We start from the raw sequence: 18,826 nt of genomic DNA on the forward strand, positions 1-18,826 counted from the left end.
GTCCCCCAGCCCTAGAGCAGCTATAGGGTCAAGCCGGCTGCTTTATGCCACAAATACACCCAGCCTGAACACAACCCCGTGCTCCCGTCCCTGTGCTGACGCTGGCGGCTGAACCCCCCCCCCCCGTTCTCACCCTCCACCCGTGGGGGTCCCCCAAGCCCCGTGGGGAGGGGAGGGGGGTCTCCAGCCCCCGAGCCCCAGCCCACGCTCAGCTCAGCCGCCGGGCATCCCTCCGGCGCCGCCTCGGCCCCGTCCTGCACCCGAGGGTCCATGCGGGACGGGGTGCGGGGACGGCTCAGGCTCCCTGCAAATGGAGTTTCCATCAGCCAGAAGCCAGGGTGAGGCCCCATCCCGGCACACCCGGGAGCTGAGATCAGCCCCGGCTCGCCCACACCCACGCGAAGGGGACACGCCGGCCGGGACCCCCTTCCCTGACCCCCCTCCTCCTCCCCACCGCCCTTCACCCCGCACCTCCGCCCCGGGGGCCGGTGCCAAACGCCGGCAGAGTGAAAGAAACCTTGGCCCCTGCCCCTGCGGGCACAGCCCCGCGCACACCCCGGCCGGACGGCAGCGCCGGGCTGCGAGGGGCCCGCCAGCATTTTGGGGAGCCGAGGGGCAGAGGAGAGCGGGGCCGGGCTCCGTCTGTACGGAGAGGCGGCGAAGGAACTCTGCCCGGGCTCCTCCATCTCCCCTCCCGGTTTGCTGCAGCCAGCCCGCCCCGTTTGCCCCCGAGAGCCTTCCCTGGGCCCAGGGGTGCGGGACCCACCGGAGCGGCTTCAGCTCCGAGGGTGCCGGGGGTCCCGGCGAACGGCGGGGGCTGCGGCCGAGCCACCGGGAGGAACCGGGAGGATGAGTCCCGTCCCCCGTCTGCAGCCCGGTGGAGCCAGCCACCCCCCCCCAGCGCCAGCCCCACACCCCGGCGGGGGATTAAATCCCCCCCGCAAATAACCGCGGAAATGATCCGCCACCGAACAGGCACGGCAGAACGGCCCAACAGGGCCGCTGGAAATCCTTCACGCCGCCCCAGCTCACCTCCCGGCGGGCGCACAGACAGAACCTGCCCAGCCCCAAACGTGTTTCAGCTCCCCCGGGTCCCTGCAAGCCCCAGGTTCCCCCCCCCCCCCCCCCCCCCCCCCCCACCCCTCAACACAGCCCCAACAATCCCCCCGCCCTCCCAGGGACCATCCAGCCCTTGGTGCAGGAAGGTCCGTGCCCGAGCAGGCAGGACGAGCGGGTTCAGCTTCATCCATCAGCCACGCTGCCCCACGGGGCGGTGGTACAGTTATCAAGGACGCGCACAAAACCCAGCGGGCCCCCCCCTCTCGCCCCCCCCCGCCTTTCTGCACAAGGTTTCCAAGCAGGAATGAACAAGAACCACCCACCCGTGGCGCCCAGCTCTTATCTCGGGCGTGCTCCCGCAGCGCCGGGCCCGGGGAAGCACCTGGGGATTGCAGAAGCATTTTCTTTCACACAAGGGACTCCGAGGTTTCTGCAGGTTGTTTTGGAAGAATCGCTATTCCCTGGCAAAACCCAGAGACGAGCGGGGAAAATAACTGAAAGGGCAAGAACTGTCTCATCTTCCTAAAATCTTGGGAGAAAGACCCCAAGTCTCCACACCTGACGTTTATCGACGACTCCATTCTGCAGAAGCGTTACCTCGCCCCTATTCCTGAATTTGCAGAACGCCAGATACTGAAAGCGTGTAATCAAGGCGCCAGAGAGAAGCAGCAGTCAGCGAAGCAGCCTCAAAAGCACCTATTTTGAGGATTCATTTGAGCTCTGGAGCTCAGGGTGGGTTCTGGGCAGCTCGCAGAGCAGCTGACTCCCCTGTCAGCAAACAGACACCTGGTGCCACCACGGAGCAGGCAGCCCCCACGACAAACGCCACCGAAACCGTCCCCAACAGATTTCAGGCGAGGGGAGGGAAAGAAAAAAAGCCAGCCTCTTGGGTTCTTTTTCCTGATTTATTGTGGCTAACAGCAGCGCCGCCCACGTGACAGAAGCACTTGGCTAATTCCAATGCTGTTCGGACATCGCGCGGCAGACTTCCTCCTTACAAACCAGGTCAGCCAACCTGGTCTGAACCCGCTTCTGGAACGGGTTGTTACTCCCTACGAGGGCAGATTAACTCACAGCTCAGCCCACCGACCTCCAGTACTTTACATTCTCCTTCTCTCCAAACTTAATTCTCTGTACACAGCTCTGGAATCATTCTCCGGGGGGAGAAATCTCGCTTATTGAAGAGTTACGGTAGAAATCAGATGGGTTACAAGGACTCTGGAAAGTCTAAGAGCCACGTTAACTTTTACTCTCCTGAAAGCGCAATATTTCTTAGAGCGCGTTCATTAGTTGAAAATTACCAGCTGAGTAACTAAAAGGTATTTACAAAGGCCACCAAAATTCCTTTCTAAGAAGGACTGTGTGTATGTTTTTATTAGTGCATTGAAACGGCATTGCCAGGCACAGGACAGACGAATACCCCCTCGGCAGTCCCTTGTCCCATCACTGAGGGTAAAGCTCCACGAGCATCGCATGCCCCTGGAAGGAGACAGAAAGGGAGAACGGTCACCAAAAGGACTAGTTATTACAGACACGTCCTCAGCAGGGGATGCCCATCTCCCAACTGTCTTAAAATAAAAGAAGAGATGAAAATCCAGCACTGATTCACTAAGAGCCGGCGGTTTGATGGCTCTGGAGCAGCACAGATGTGCTTCAGGCCAGGCACGGCAGCCGAGCCCACCCCGACCAAGGGGTCAGGCTCTTCTGAGGCCCAAACCAGGAACTCAGGGTGGAGGCAACGTCGGGACCCACGCCCTCAGGTTACAGAGGGTCCCCCACAGAACCCCAACCCGAACCGGGGCTCCCGTCCACAGCCTCAGGAATTGTAAGGAAGAGTCTCCCCCCCCGCCCCTTTTTCCCTGTAAAGATCCTTCCTCCCAAGATGAGAAGACTGATGCTCACAAAGCACCATTTGGGAAGTCTTTGAGAGCCCCAAACGGAACCCTCAGAACGTGGCAGAAATCTCTCCTCCCCTTTTGCAGCGGGCTGCAGTCGCCACTGCCCAGGGATGGTTTGGAGATGGGCTGGAGAGGATGAGGAGGCGGCAGTGCCGCGGGACTTTGGGGGTGTCCCCCCACCCCTGGTGTAACCGAGCAGGATTTCAGAGTACCAAGAGGAACAGAAGTGAAATTACTGCCCCTCTCCAGAGGGAACGGTGCCAGACCATAGAGCATCACTACCTGCCCTCCCGCGGCACAGGCAGCCACCAGGCCGTACTGTCCTCCCTCCTTCTTCAACCTGTGGGCTGCTGTCATTACCAGGCGGCAGCCAGTGGCAGCGAAAGGATGTCCCAGGGAGAGGGAGCCCCCCCAGTTATTGAACTTCTCCAGAGGAGGGGCTCCGACCTGCAGGAACACACCAAAGGACACACAGAGTCACCGGGCTGGAAGGAAACCGCTGGAGCTACTCACACCACCAAACCTGCAGCGGTCCAGGCTGGCTGCATAAAGCGCTCCTTGGCACGTAAAGCGCCTGAGGACGGGACAAAACTGTGCTAAAGGATTTACTGCTTCACCTGCAGCCAGCCAGCCAGCTACACCCCGTGCTCTTCAAAGCATGCAGAAGGACTGAGCCCCTCCCACTGGTTTTAATCCCCTCTGCTCCCACAGTTACTATCGCGGCTCTAGATCTCCACCTCCTGCTGACAACGGGAATGCCACCGTTCCCACAGACACTGCTCACCCTGGGATCTGCTAACCCAGAGTTGAAGAAACATTGCTTCCCCTCACAGAACCTAACACAAGCCCTGCTTTGCAGCCCCAGCGTCTCCCGCTGCAGCGAGGAATTCAATTAAACCTAAAGTTAAACTAAAGCTAAAAGCATCCTGACTGTGCCTTACCTTTGACTTCCTGCCCATGTAGTTTTGGGCAAACCAGTCCGAATCCATAGCTTTCAGGTTAGCCAGTATCTGGCCCTGTGAGGGAGGGGAGGGCAATGTTATCAAGGAAATGGCAGGCTTTGAGGAAAGCCTACGGATGGTGCTAGCAACTGGGAGATATCCCGAGACTAAAAACTAACAGCCACAAAACTAACAGAGCCAACTGCAAAAAGCATTTTACAGGACCAGCCCTCTTAACCAGCTCCTTAGCCAGAAAAAGATGCAGTTCAATTAACAAGCCACCTCAGCGTAACACATATCCCCAACCCAATTAGCAGATGATGTAAAGGAGTAGTTTCTATCATACAGGGGCCTTGGAAAAGTTGGAGGTTTTTTTACATATTATTTCAGAAGAATCTGTATTCTTTTGGTGACTTCAAGCACGGGCTCTGTCAATGTAAAAATGTTGTATGTTTTACAATATATACAGTACTTCTATTTAGACAGAAATGCAGAATTACACCTATGTACGTTTAGCGAGGGTCTTCACAAGAGCTTTCACCAACACAAAACCATACTGTCTACAGAATGGCATTTCACAGCTAGAGGCACCCTTAGCGTTCAGAGTACTCACAGCAAAAGCTTCGTGGAATTCAAACACATCGATGTCAGCCATGGTTAGGCCAGCCTTCTCCAGCACTTTGGGAGTAGCGTATGTTGGACTGTGGAGGAGTTAAGAAACAGAAGTCTTGCACGAATATGTTTCCTCACATCATCGTCCCCTTTTTCCGCAGCGACCCACGTCACACCCCTTCTCTCTCGGGTTCACGGTACAGCTGTCTGCCCGTCCCACTCCAACTGAAACACAACCCCAAGTAACTGCTGCTAGTACCAACGCGCCGAGATGCCCCCCAGCTAATCAGGGTGAGTGTTTCTGCCACAGCTGCTCTCCCACGTTAGCCACCTCCCCTTCCTGAGTCACACCTCGCACACCGGCCCTCACACCTTTGTGAGAGGACCTGAGGAGATGTAATATCTCATGAGATACTTCACAAAAAAAAAAAAACCCAAAACAACAAACGTGTAATGGCAAGTCAAGGCTGTCGTGCTAGTACAGACTCCTGGCTCTTGATCATTGCCACCTACCCCAGCAGCAGCTGGTCCTTTGGATCCTGGGACACGTACACGAAGTCCCTGCACAGGACAAATGCTGTTAGTAACAGAAAGAGGAGAAGGAAGTGAGAGCAGACTTTGGGGGCCACGCAGAGCGGTCTCGTTTTACCTCAGGTAGGCCTTTGGTTTGTAGCCCATTGCCAGAGCCTTCTCCTCAGACATGAGCAGAACTGCCGAAGCACCGTCTGTCTGAAAGAGGCAGACAAAGCCCGTGAGGCCCCTGCCTGGAGAGGCACACCCTGCGCACAGGAGCCTGCAGCCCTCTGGCAGAGCGGCTGGCAAGGGAGCACCCAAATATAACCAGAGCTTCCAGGGCATCCCTGGAATGTAGGGAATCCCCTACAACACGGGACAAAGAACAAGTCTGCATGACTGAGCAGGTGGGAGGGAGGAAGGGGGGAAGGCTGGAAGGGGGGAAGGCTGGAAGGGGGGAAGGCTGGAAGGGGGGAAGGCTGGAAGGGGGGAAGGCTGGAAGGGGGGAAGGCTGGAAGGGAGGAAGGCTGGAAGGGAGGAAGGCTGGAAGGGAGGAAGGCTGGAAGGGAGGAAGGCTGGAAGGGAGGAAGGCTGGAAGGGAGGAAGGCTGGAAGGGAGGAAGGCTGGAAGGGAGGAAGGCTGGAAGGGAGGAAGGCTGGAAGGGAGGAAGGCTGGAAGGGAGGAAGGCTGGAAGGGAGGAAGGCTGGAAGGGAGGAAGGCTGGAAGGGAGGAAGGCTGGAAGGGAGGAAGGCTGGAAGGGAGGAAGGCTGGAAGGGAGGAAGGCTGGAAGGGAGGAAGGCTGGAAGGGAGGAAGGCTGGAAGGGAGGAAGGCTGGAAGGGAGGAAGGCTGGAAGGGAGGAAGGCTGGAAGGGAGGAAGGCTGGAAGGGGGGAAGGCTGGAAGGGGGGAAGGCTGGAAGGTCTCCCAACAATATTGGCACACACACTGCTGAAGCACTTCCCTACAGTCCAGACCCACAACCCGCCCCTGGTTTCCAAAGCCCTGCCAGTCCTGAGGACAAGCTGGTTACCCAAACACTCACCCTGTCTGCTCAGCTCCATCCCAAAACCAGAGTGTAATTCTGGGATGACACAAGCTCCGGGCTCACCGCATTGCAAAACATGAACATCATGGCTTTGGCACACAACCACTCATTTCTGGGGTAGGAGCCCACGCCAGCCTACAGACCCGCGGCACAGAGCACACCAGCAGCACCTCAGCTGTTCCAACACCACGGCTGCAGCACCACCAGGCTTTTGTCAGTGCCCAAGAACACCAAGGAGTAAATAGCATTGCTGCTGCACGAGCCCCAGCAGCAGTTACTTGTTTCCTTTGAAGTGCTCATCACAAAGGGTGAAAGAGGCTTTTAAACACAGAAGAACCTGCCAGGGCTGCGTGCAGGAACAAGGCGAGTCTCCTCGAGGTCCCTGCAGGAGACCTTCAGCAGCCATCACCTTCTGCTGAGTCTCAGGAACCAGGGCACAGACACACCTCGCCTTATTTACACAACTACCTTAGACCTCTGCATCTGGAAAAGCTTCCTTTAAAAGCACTGAAGAGAGGAAAAGGAGCATATGCAGAAGAGAGCGCATCATAGATGTGCTAGAGAAATCCACGGATTACAGGGCAAGCCTTGAAGGGACAAATTTAGACTAAAACTACTAACTTCTAGACTTACAACGTGATCAGTCCCACACTGGGACAGAATTTCTACATGTGCCTTCGAATGATCAACCCTCATGAGGCAGCTACAGAAAAGGAAGTGGGTAAAACAGACCAAAACTTCAGGGGTTTAGTTGTGGATTTTCAAATGAAATAATCCGGTACCCACATTACTCTTGAAAAATCCAAAAGCAGGTGGCATTACAAAGTAGGTAACTCCTTCCCAGAGATTATTCCAGCTTGGTCTACGTGCTTATGGGAGGCAGAGGGTAAACTGGATGGTTTTCCCCTCTGGGTCAGTGGTGGGAACACGCATTACCAGGAAGGAGGAGTTGGCAGCTGTGACAGTTCCGTACGGCTTGACAAAAGCCGGCTTCAGCTTGCTCATCTGCTCCATCGAGGAAGGACGGATCCCATTATCTTTGGTAACTGTATCTTTGCCTGTTGATAAAAAAAAAGCATATTTAAGCTACAAAAGTCAGCAACATAAGTGAATTTGCAAATCAGGAATCCGGGGGGGGAGGAAAAATAAAATCAGAAAGCTGTGCTTTTTACGACAAGGAGGAAGAAGAAAAAAGGGAAAATCCATTCATGGTAACGGGAAATTTAACATGGCTAAAACATAGCACTTAAAAACTGAAGCTACATTACTTTCCCTCTGAAGACTGCAAAAGTGAAGCGCTGCAATTTATTTACTGTAAGAAAAAACACCACATGGAAAACCCAGTCGATAAAAGAATTTAAATTCCGATTATAAAACCTAAATTGGAGAACTGGGCCTAAACCAACGTACACTTACATGCCAAGATTTGAGGAAGTAAGAGCACTGGGAAGAACCAAATATTTGCATCTTCAACTATCCTGTTTAAATAAGCCAGTTAACAAAAAGCATCAATTTGAGTATAAAGACCCTATGCAACCACGGATCTACAAAAGTAAGGTCTCTCTGGGAAACTAACCCTGGAGTAAAAGAGCCCCAGATGAACAGGGATTCCAGCAAACCGTGCCCGCTGCCTGGTGGGGGATGCGGGCAGCAATCAGGCCACAGAAGGGAGAGCTTAGAGCTTCTTCCCAAACTGTGCTGTATCGGAGCGATGGCTGTGAGGCCTGAGCCGGAGCCTGCCAAGCGGAACGCGTTCCAGCTCTTCCTACCCAGCACCCGATTTGTCAGACCAGGATTTTATTAGGTTCTTGTCCTAGGTTGAGTGAGTGGTGGAGTTTTTTGGTGGCAGGGGAGGGGGCTATCGGGGCGGCCCCCTGTGAGAAGCTTCTCGAAGCTCCCCCAGCTCCACGTCAGCTCCACTTCTGTTTGGGAAATTGAGCCAATCGGCTGCGCCTCTGCGATAACGTATTTAAGAAGGGACGTGGTGACGGGCAGTGGGACTGGTGAGGAGGAGTTGCTGCAGCTGCATGAACACCAAGGTCAGTGGAGGAACGGAGGAAGAAAGGAGGGGGGAGGTGTGCCGGAGCAGAGACCCCCCTGTATCCTGTGGGGAGACGGCAGGGCGGCCCCCCCCCTGCCACCCATGGAGATCTACGGTGGAGCAGACATTGATTTACAGCCTGTTGTTCCTGCTCAGCTGATCAAGGTTCTGTGCCCGAAGAAGGCCGGGGTCTCATGGGAAAAGGCAGCCCCGCTGCTGTAATTCAGCGCTGGGAGGATTGCAGCATGCGGGGGAGTCCCACGCCGGAGCAGCTCGGGAAGGGCTGCAGCCATGGGAGGGAATCCAGTCGGAGGAAGTTGGTGACCCATGACGGAGCAGTGTGGGGAACGCTGCGGCCCGTGGGAGGAATTCAAGTCAGAGAAAGTTTGTGGAGGACTGTCTCCTGTGAGAGGGGGACCACGATGGAGCAGGGGGTAACAAGTTTCGGACACTCCCCTCACCGAAGATGAAGGAAGTGGCAGCACTGACTGCACCCCCCATTCTCTGCCCCTGCGCCACTGGGGGAGGAGGTAGAGATATCGGGAGCAGAGCTGAGCCCGGGAAGAAGGGAGGGGTGGGGGGAAGGTGTTCTCCAGATGTGGCAATGCTTCTCACTGTCCTACTCTGTTATGTGTTGTTAGTGTCTGTAATAAATGTATGTTCTTTTTTTCTTCCCCTAACGAGTCTGCCTTTTGCTCATGATCATAAAGGGGGATTTTCCCCCACCCCAGTCCTATCTTGAACCCCAAGCCTGGCTCTCTGTCCCTTCTCATTGCTGGAGGGGAAGGGAGAGAGAGGTGCTGCATTGTGGTTGGCTGCCAATCAGGCCTAAACCACAACAGTTCTCCATTTGTTGTTAATAGCTTGGGCTATAAAGGTGGGTTCTCTTGCCTGACTGAAAGAGCAGGGGGATTCCTGGTCCAGCTGTCCCGATTTTTCCTCTCTGTCACCGTATGAACACGGATAGGAGGCAGGTATGATAAAATTTAGCTATGTAAGGATATGTTTATATGTTTAGATATGCACATTTAGAAACATGCTCCTATGTCAGTAGTTTTCCAAGGAGAAACAGACAGCATTTCAGAGTTAAAATCCGTATCAGATACACAGAACATTATGAATCTGACCCCAGTACTTCCCCTCCTTTTCTAAATAAAGGATTTCTTTTATTTATTTCATTTTAGCAGTGAAACGTGCGCTTTTACCTGGCACTTTGAAGGGTACCACATCAATCAGCAAGCCTCCATCCTGGGCTTTCTTAGCTAGCGTGTGTGAACGGAGGGCATACTCGTCTTGCTCCAAGCGGGAAACGGCAAAGGCGGCAGCCAGACGGTCGGCAGAGTGCCCCATGGTCTCGCTGGTAGAGAACTCTGCCACAGCTGGGAGCTACACAACAGAAAAATCAAGTCAGCACAGGCAGACTCCTCTCCCTGGGCAGTTACATAAAGGTCAGAAGTTGGTTAAGCTCTGCACAGTCAGCCAGTGAGGGCTTTCCATTTGTTAAACACGGCAGTTAATATTAGAGCTGTGCAGTTAACACAAGGTAACCATACCAGAAGTGCTATTAGAGGAAGCATCACTCCCAAAGGTTTTAGAAAAAAAAATGGATAAAAATGAGGTCCAGGCTGCTGCTTACTCCAGGGTTCAAGAACTGTATTGCATTTGCACACGCAGACAAAGGGCAGCTGCCTCGTGCATTAAACCAGGGATCCCCTATGCAGGGCGACTCGGCTTTTTGGGCTAAGGTGAAACAACATGTCCCGGGACCTTAAAACTCCCTGTCGAACTCCTCCTCAAGAGAAACTGGAAAGCAGGTGCTTTCTGCTTATTCTTCCAGCAGCACACAGGAAATCCCTGCACGTGTTTAAGTCTGCGATTTTCACACGTTACTTGGACTTTGGATCTGTGCTGTAGGCACACTGCGCTTCGCTGCCTCGCGCAGATTCCTGACATGAACCAGCAGACCCCTGATTCTCATCAGGGCCCAAACAGGGGAGCTGAACACATTCAGCACCTGGCAGCATTTGGCCAGGAACAGTAATCATAAGGCATATTCTCTGATATTAAGCATGTTACTTCTATTATCTAGGAAACAAAAATTCTCCTGACCCTTTAGGACCCTTGCATAAGCTTCATAATTAAGGGGAAAAGCTTCTACTTCTGTAGCCTCCAGCACCATTAGTCTACGAGTGGCAGAAGGAGAGGGAAGTTTAGAAATAAGTTCGGTTTACTGAAGTCCAACATGTGAGAAGACAAAGCAGAGTCACGAATGCTCCGAGATGCATTAATCAAGTGCAGTTTTAACCTAAGGCACAGGACAAAGAGCTGATAAAGGCGAGCCACACGCAGCCACCTTGCCCTTTTTAATTCCTCTCCATTGAGGCTACAAGAATTACCGAAACCAACTTGTTTTACACCTCCTTATAAAACAGTTTAGCTAAATAGCTAAGTGCCTGAAAAAAAACCAAAAAACAAAAACCCAACAAACTTACCTCAGGAGTAAAATAGTCAGGGCGAATTTTGGAAAGCAGGGAGAGCTTTTGGCCCAAGGTCTTGGCTCGGTTAAGAGTCAGCATAGTCTTCCTCATCTTCCTACTATGGCGAATGGGAACGTCTGACATTAACTCCACGCCCCCCGCTACGACGACATCGCACTGTCCAGCTGCAATCATACCCACACCTGCAGAATGAGACAGTTTCCCATGAGGGCTGCGGGGAGAAGTGACACTTACCCCATTAGTGCCTTGGATACTACTACCGTTTGTTTCCTTCTCCAGCCTCTGGCTTTGGCTGAGTTATAGAACGCGTGCTTAAGAGACTGAGCAGGTTGAACAGACATTTTCTGAGTCATACGAGTTCTGTAACTTTGCTTCCACTCCTCTTTGTTACACAAAGCAGTTGGGAGAATAATATCCCCAGCAATTTGAGACAGTAACCGGTTCTCTGTTTTTTGCTCTGTTTAGGCTAAGTCAAAGATCAAAGTAGCCTGAGAGGTAGCAACTTCCTTACCGTGACATAGTCTTTACCTCCCAAGCTACCACAGACACTGAGCAGAAACTATTGCTGAATGCAAAGGATGTCAAGCTGCTGGCAGGCCTGCAGCAGACACTCGATTTGTATTATATTTTGTTGGTTTAAAAACCTTCCCTCCATTCCAGATTTTCTTCAGATGTTTACTTACATTCGCTAAGCAGTGCAAGTTAGACAAGGGGTGAAGAGGAGCTGCTAAGCTCAGTCTCAAACCCACAGCTCATTCTGCCAGCCAACATACCTGTGGTCATAGCCTGGTTTGAAGAAATGCAAGCCATGGTGACTGTATGGGCTGGAGTTTTGTCAGAGAAACCTGCTCCCAAGGCAGCCTAGGAGCAACAAAGAATGGCTGTTAAAACCTGCACCTTTTGCTCCACAGGGTCAGAGCCACCTTCTGCTCAGCAACACACCTTTCCAGACTAAGCTGAAAACAAGTACATCGAGTTTCCACTCAGGCAATCACTGCAGCAGCTCATCCATCCCCAGACTCTGGGAAGAGGAGGAGAGGGCAGCTGCCAAAGCTCTCAATCTCATTAGGCAGACAGTCCCTGGCACTTCATTAATAAAGGGACAAACTAATCGCACACCTCAATTTCAAAAGAGCTTCCAACTACTTGACGTCATCTTTGCTTGACCTTATTTGCAAAGGCAACATGTGAAAGGAATTAAGTAGCCCCCCTCAGCCCAAGGCACCGTGACTTGCTTTACAGAGAACAGAAAACATTCCCTGCGGTTCAGAAAGCAGCGTCTCAGCTGAGAGCACGGCCTCCCGTCACGGGAGAACTGCTCACGGCGAGACCTTCCCTACTTGAGACGTGGCCAACTAGTTTAAAGTTCAACAGTTGTTCCCAAGTTAAAATTACACGGCAGCCTCATCTGACTGGCAGGTGACCAAAGCAAGTATTTGCATATACAAGGCTAAAACTGCTGATGGAACTGGAGAGCCTCATAACCTCCTCAGTCTCTCCAGCCCAGGTTACATCACGGTGTCACCCAGTTGCAGGGAACAGCAGAGGCTCCAGCTTACAGAAAATCACATCCCACTTGTGGAACATTACTTCAGTGGACCAGTTTCTGTGTATAATATGCAAACTGGGTTTTCTGACTGCCAGAAAAAAGGGCAGCTAAGCTACTCCAAATCATTCAGAAGCTGCATCTGATCAGCCAACTAAAATAAATAAATACCACACTAAAGCAATGTATCACAGCATGCTCTGCTCCTCTCACGTACTTCGGACAAGCCAGCATTTGAGCCCAGCTGGTAGTTAAGAGCTGAGTGATCAGCATTTGTTCACAAAAGATTCCCTTTGAGGGAAGAACCAAGCAGAGGCTTCACAGCATTAAAATCCACTTGATCTATGGCAGATTTCAACAGGAGGCAGAGTCCCATAGAGTTATTCGACAGACAGTATGCACAACTAATTCATATATAAATGAACTATAACACTGGAAATTTTTTTTTTTTTTTTTTGGCAAGCATTTGTCATCTTCACACTGGTTGCAGAAATCAGACTCACGGAGGAAATGCTGCATGTAACCCACCTCTCTGGCAACATTACTCGTTTTCACCTCCTGGATAACTGTGCCATAAACAATGTAATCAACAACATCCCTTGGGACACTGGTCCGGTTCAGCAACCCCCTAAGGAGAAGATCAAAACAAACACAATTTGCACCATGTAAACAATAATCTTGTTCCAGCCCCTAAGCATTCTCTTTCTACCTGCTTGTCTGGAGAACGAGGCAACGATGGAGCCACATCTTCTGCCCCTGGTTCAGAAGAAATCTCATGTGCATAAGTATTTAATGAAAAGTGTACCTCACTATGGACTGCAAATAATCATGGCGATTAAATCACTCTAAATGATTGTATAATTTAATGAAAGCGACCACTCTACACCTTCGCCACACTCAGAAGTGTCTGTTAGTATCTTCCCCCACTTGGAGTATTCTGGCACTAAAATTAAAGGAAGAAAGCCTTAAGAGGTATCAAAGCCAATCACTTTTGGTGTAGGAACATGTAAAACTTCAATACAGACACACAAAAAAGGAGCAGTGCATTTTCACAGTTCATTAGAAAACACACTGAGTAATTTGCCAGAACATCTTGACAAAAACGCCAACGCAGCAAATCCCAGCGCAGGCAGTGATTTAAGGCCACTGGGATTCAAATGTAGTTTCATGCACTACAAAGCACCAAATAAAAATGAACCTAAAGGCACCCCAATCAATAACTTCTCTTCTGCAGCACACTAAAACCCCCTCGATGTGCAGGGCACCACCCTCACACAGGACTAACACGCTGCCTGCCCTGGCTAAACATGGCAATCAGATTTGGCATGATCCAACCTCACCATCACCAAACCTTGGGCCTTAAAATCTCCTTTCCCCCAACCCCCATAAAGCCTTCTCTTCCCAACAGCACTTTGCCCTGTTTCTCAACAAAACAAACCCACTGCTAATGACCTGCAGGTTTTGTCAAATCACTGCAGAATGGGAGGGGCAGGCGAGATGACAGAATCAGCTTGTTATTCTTGTTGCCATGTAGTTTTTTTTGCATTGCCCAGCTTGGTTTTCCCATGAACTGTAAGCACACCTCAACAACAGCTATGATCTCTGTATTTAGAAAACTACAGTCGGAACCCAAATGAACTAAAACTCGTCAAGCAGGACAACAATGCCATCTCTTTGTAATAATACTTCAACACAAGCCTATTGTAAACCTTACTGCTTAAGCCACCTACTAAGGTGGTGGTGGACCACGAATAATGAAGCACCTGGATCACATCAGGTGAAGACAAAGCTAAAGCCGTGGCATTCAATCTGTTGAAGCCACTGGGCCAACACTGGGACCCCAGTTCGACGAGTTTTCTGGGCCTTTCTAGTACTCAATTTACTTACTGCAGTGCTGCTCTTGCTAGGTCATGTGGCATAAGATCCGCATACCTGGAAAATGAAGAAGAGAGGCAGAAGCTTAGAGGTGTCAGAAACCAATACAGATGTCTGCTGCACTGTAAGCACACAGCAGCAGCAAAGAACTGGTGATGTACCAGAAACGCTCCACCGCATTTATAATCAAACATTTCACGCCCCCAAGTTGTTTTAGCACGCATTCCCTGTGCTAAAACCACTGAAAAGCAGCGATAGCAGATAAAAGAAATCCCCTACCCACCCTAAGAGTTAGATCTGGCCCTAATTCAGCTGCGAACCTGGTGCTAGCATGAAGAGCCTACAGCAGGTTCTCTGCACCCATCCTGCCAGTTTTGTGAAACATGTTGCTTCATCTGCTGCAGATTCACCTACAGCTTCCTCTAGACATGCAGCATAAATCCTCACTCAGAATTCATACACACGGACAATCTTCAAACCAAATTAGGTAAGCTGGAATAACTAGCAGCCTAACTCATTGCCGCTTCAGTACTTTTCGGCATAATAACAACATTAAAATGAACAAGTAAGCCAATTTTTTTTTCACAGAAAGATTCTACTATCAACCAAGTCAGCATGTATTTTCTTATTTTATACTTACGAGGTGCCAGACTGCAAAAATGGAATACGGACACCCTCTACCACAACAATATTCTTCACGCCACTTTTGCCTAAGGTCTTCTTACTCTTAGGCTGGACTGCTAAGAGAGAGGTGACGTTAACAAGAATACCAGCAAACTTGAAGAAAGACTCTAAGAAATACTAGAAAACTGGGGAAATTGTTCTCTTTTGGAATATAAGTCAAAAGCAGAGTAGGTAAGACATCTGAGCTGTGATCTTGCCTCTGTCTGGCTAATTATGTGATCTGTGAAAAGTTATTTAACAACTCAGTACAGCCCCATCAGCAGAGAGATTCATCCATAGCTACACTGAGGCGATGGGACAGCGGAGAACAAAGGCACGTAACTCCCAGTCTCTGTTACCACTGACAAGAATAGTGCAGGAAGAGATACCTCTAAAAATGCTTACAATATGAATGAGGCAGACCAAAGCCTGCGTAAGCTCGCACTTGGGGAGCAGCAAGGACTGCAAATAGCAACCCACCTTCCACAGTAACTGCCCATATAAGTGCTCTTACTGCACAGTAAAGGTGAGAAGTCAAGTTCAAGAAGTCAACTTTCACTCCCATAGAAAAGCAGTAGCAAGAAGAGTGCATGTAGTTGCTGTGGGTAACTTGCTACTTCTCCATAAGATGTCCAAGGATCTCGGGTTCAAGACAAAGCATGTCATGACACAGTATCATTCAACAGGCCACTGTCAGAGCTCTTCCGGAGTGATGATTAGCAAAGAGTTCAATGACAATTTCTAATGCCAGCAGGCCTGCAAATCTTAACGAGCATATGTGACAGCTCCTTTTACAAGCAGGAAAGGGACAAAGACACAACAAAGCAGACTACGTCCCGCTAAAAACTGCTCAAGCAAGTGCGAGCACCAGGAGGAAACTTCAGCACTGTTCTCAGGTTATACAAGGCTCTCTGGGCAAAGCCAAGGAGATGAAAGGGAGCTGCTGTCTAGGCCCCTTCCCAAAATCCATGCGGCTCAAAGCATGAGCCCCCTGAGCAGCTCCCTCACAATGAATCCCAGATCTCCCCGACCGCTCACTGAGGGCCACAGCTAAAAACGCAGGTAACTGCGGGCACTCAGTGGCTCCACCGAGACCTGAGCCTCTTACTGGTCTCGCTGGACTTCAGAGCTAATTCCACAAGCTTTTCCTTGTCAGGGACAATCCCCTCCCCTCTGGGCAAGTGATCTGGTTATGCTGGGACAGTTTATAAACCCCAAGCTCAGCCTCTCTGTTTAGATTCTAGAAATAGCAATCTATCAGGTGACAGTGGGGCGTGAGCTCTGGACTGGTCATTGCTGCTGGGTGCCAGGGGCGTTCAGAGGTTGAGAGGACTCTGCTGCAAACAGTGGCTTGCCTGTAGTTTTATTTGTTTGCAACTTTCTTGAACTAAGGCTGTCTGCACTGTATTTCTGAGATTTATGTAGAATGAGACTCTGGAAAAGGGAGGCAGCTTCAAAATAGTCTTCCCTAGCACAGACCCACTGAGATTCCTGGTGTTTCCACTCTACCTGCGGCTTGTAACTGTGAAGAGCAGCTGAGCGATCGAGCAACTGGAAAAACAAGAAACAAAAAAGTAGGGTCTGTCAAACGTGAAGTACTAAAACCATTTCTAGTTTCTGTAAGAACTGTTAAAAAAGTAAGATAATGTCATAGTAAGACAACTGCACCTGAACATCTGTGAGATATTTTTTAGTTTACTCTGTTCATAAAAATGACGCCGTTCATGTTACCTATTAACATGAGATTCCTCCCACATCTGATGTGGGAAGGAACAAACATGGCAACAGTGGAATTAGTTATTTAAAAAAAAAATTGTCATCTTTTTTTTAAGATGACAACAGACGAGAGATTCAGATACAAGCACCCATGCCAAACCCAACACTTAAATCAGAACTTTATGATCTATCAATTCAAGCTTTTAACAAACGTAAAGATACTTACAGACCCTGGCAGCCCATGCTGAGGAAGCAGGGAGGTTTCTGATGGCATGGGTCAGCATGGAACTCATTTTGATATCTAGAGAGCTGGAGGAAGACGGATATTAGTCCAATCTGGTCTATTCAGAGCAATTTCAAGGTAAGCAATCTGCCTGCTTCACACAGAGCCAAAAAAGAGAAAAAAGAGAAGATACTCCGAGGGCAGCAGCACAGAGAATTACTTCCTATTACGCTTTCAGAACAGCACTTAACACTCGAGGAGTCTGGCTTATGACTGTGGCCTGCAAATGGGCCTGTATATAAATACTCATCTCCCCAGTGACCCTGCACTGTACTAACAGCAGCCAGCGCAGTTTTTAACTCCCCTCCCAGTAACTGTTCCACCACTGCCCCACTGGAAAATTGTCCCAGTGCCCAGCCAATCCCGCTGCCAGCATGACTCTCCTGATGCACTCTCCTTGGCACAATTTCACACCACTACCCCTCGTTTTAACTGCTGATGTTAAGCTCAGGAACTTCCGTTGCATATCCCCATGGGAAGCCGAATGAGTTGGTGTCCGCTACGCAAAAAACTTCCTCTGTAGCTTTCCCAAAAGCTCACAGCCTACAAACAAATCCCTACCTGCAGTTTTTATTGCTCTAGTTCTTTATCTGCCTCACAGCAACATCCACCTCGCCCTGTCACGCTTTTAGCGTTCAAGCTAACAGCCTTCTCTCTCCCAAACACACACGCTCTCCTCAGAGGGTTAGGAAAGCGCCTGCAGGTCCAAGCTCAGCCCTCCCAGGTACTGCAGCTCTCCACAGCTTCTCAAAACCCAGCCCAAGCTGCCAGCCACCCACTTCCAGTTTCACAGCTCCGCACCTGCAATGTGCCACGCAGCATTCCTCATTCCCCAGCCTGCTCCGGCTACGCTGGCATCCCACAAACCAAACCCAGGCTCCTCGCATCAGTAAAGGTCCAGAAAACAGACCTCCTCCTCCTCCTCCTCAGCATCCTCCTCCATATTGCCTCTCTCCAAGAGTTCTCTTCCTCCACCTGTGCCAAGCTCCTTCCCCACACCCATCTGAAGTTTTTCCCCAAATCTCCCCTGACAAACAGCTCTTCCCCAGGGCCTGCAGACTGCACAGCCGCTCCCCTCACAACGTACCCACTGACCTCGTCCCCCACAACACACACGAGTTCCCCCCCCATTTTCCACAGCCAGCTACTCCCCTGGCACCCCAACGAGACAGCCCTACACACCCACAAACTGAGCGGGCCAAAGCTCCTTCCAGAGCCCGCGGCACCCATCCCGCCTGCACAAACAGCCCCTGCTCCCCTTCTTCCCTCCCCACACACCCCCCTGGCCCACACACAGACACAGACACACACGCTACGCCTCCCCCACCCTACACACCCACTTCTCCCACACACCCCCCCCCCCATTCCCTCACACATCCCCCCATTCCTTTTCCCACACCCACTCCTCCCCCATTCCCCCCACCCGCTTCTCCACCACACCCCCCATCCATTCCCCACAGCTGCTTCTCCCCCCCACACACCCCCATTCCCTTCCCCACACCCGCTCCTCCCCCACGCCCCCCAATCCACTCGCCACACTCCCCCCGATTCCCCACACCCTACCATTCCTCCCCACACCCCCTCCCATTCCCCCCACAGCCACCCCCTATTCCCCCCCCGACACCCCCCCCATTCCCCACACCCCCCTCCTCACCCCACGCACATCGCAGACCCACTACGCACCCGCCCCCCCACAACACCCACGCCACGCACACGCCGCCCCGCACCCCCGCACCGCCTCCCACCGCCGCCACCACCACCCCCCCCTCACGTACGCAACTCACCGCTCTCCTTCCCCACTACCACTCGGGACAGCCCAACCACCCTCCCTCCACGCAATGGCGGCCACGGACCCCCTCACACCCCCCGGGCCCCCCCAAACCTCCCGCGTACCTCCGCCCTCACTGCCGCCCCCGCCGCGCCGCCACTCACCAAGGCCCCCGCGCCCGCCCCGCCCCCCGGCCTGCCCCGCCGCCCGCCTGAGGGACGCCGCCCGTCCCTTCGCCCCTGCCCGCGCTCCCCCCCGCCCGCCGCTCCCGCTCGGTAGCGATGAGAAACATCTGAGGCCTCGCAGCGAGCGGCGAAAAGGGAAAAAAAAAAAAAAAAAAAAAAAACAAACAGCGGGAGCGCCGCGGCA

The 18,826-nt window shown here is 51.8% G+C and overlaps 1 protein-coding gene across 5 annotated transcripts; it reads right to left on the reverse strand.

The window, feature by feature from the left end:
- Positions 1-1,950: 1,950 nt before the first annotated feature.
- Positions 1,951-18,627, reverse strand: HADHB (hydroxyacyl-CoA dehydrogenase trifunctional multienzyme complex subunit beta). 5 transcript variants are annotated; one of them, XM_032988831.2, is made up of 16 exons: positions 18,583-18,627; positions 16,633-16,715; positions 16,200-16,241; positions 14,668-14,767; positions 14,040-14,084; positions 12,681-12,780; positions 11,380-11,467; positions 10,601-10,788; positions 9,314-9,494; positions 7,004-7,125; positions 5,160-5,239; positions 5,024-5,071; positions 4,512-4,599; positions 3,899-3,973; positions 3,240-3,404; positions 1,951-2,538 (listed from the first exon to the last, which is right to left on the reverse strand). In XM_032988831.2, exons 2-16 carry the CDS (start codon positions 16,697-16,699, stop codon positions 2,503-2,505), a joined length of 1,425 nt encoding a protein of 474 aa, XP_032844722.1. In that variant the 5' UTR covers positions 16,700-16,715; positions 18,583-18,627; the 3' UTR covers positions 1,951-2,502. The 5 variants fall into 5 exon arrangements, with proteins under 5 accessions (XP_032844722.1, XP_042658975.1, XP_042658976.1 ...); XM_042803041.1 differs by lacking the exon at positions 18,583-18,627 and adding an exon at positions 18,474-18,552; XM_042803042.1 differs by lacking the exon at positions 18,583-18,627 and adding an exon at positions 18,465-18,488.
- Positions 18,628-18,826: the final 199 nt, after the last annotated feature.

Source organism: Tyto alba, unplaced genomic scaffold (assembly GCF_018691265.1).
Source record: "Tyto alba isolate M040663 unplaced genomic scaffold, T.alba_DEE_v4.0 Super-Scaffold_40, whole genome shotgun sequence".
Lineage (NCBI taxonomy): Eukaryota > Metazoa > Chordata > Aves > Strigiformes > Tytonidae > Tyto > Tyto alba.

Coding starts and splice junctions, on each gene's coding strand:
- HADHB (XM_032988831.2), bottom strand. CDS start 16,699: ATGAGTTCCATGCTGACCCATGCCATCAGAAACCTCCCTGCTTCCTCA. Junction 14,768..16,199: donor TTCACAGTTACAAGCCGCAG/GTAGAGTGGAAA, acceptor CCTCTCTCTTAG/CAGTCCAGCCTAAGAGTAAG. Junction 4,600..5,023: donor AAGGACCAGCTGCTGCTGGG/GTAGGTGGCAAT, acceptor ACTCCTCCACAG/TCCAACATACGCTACTCCCA.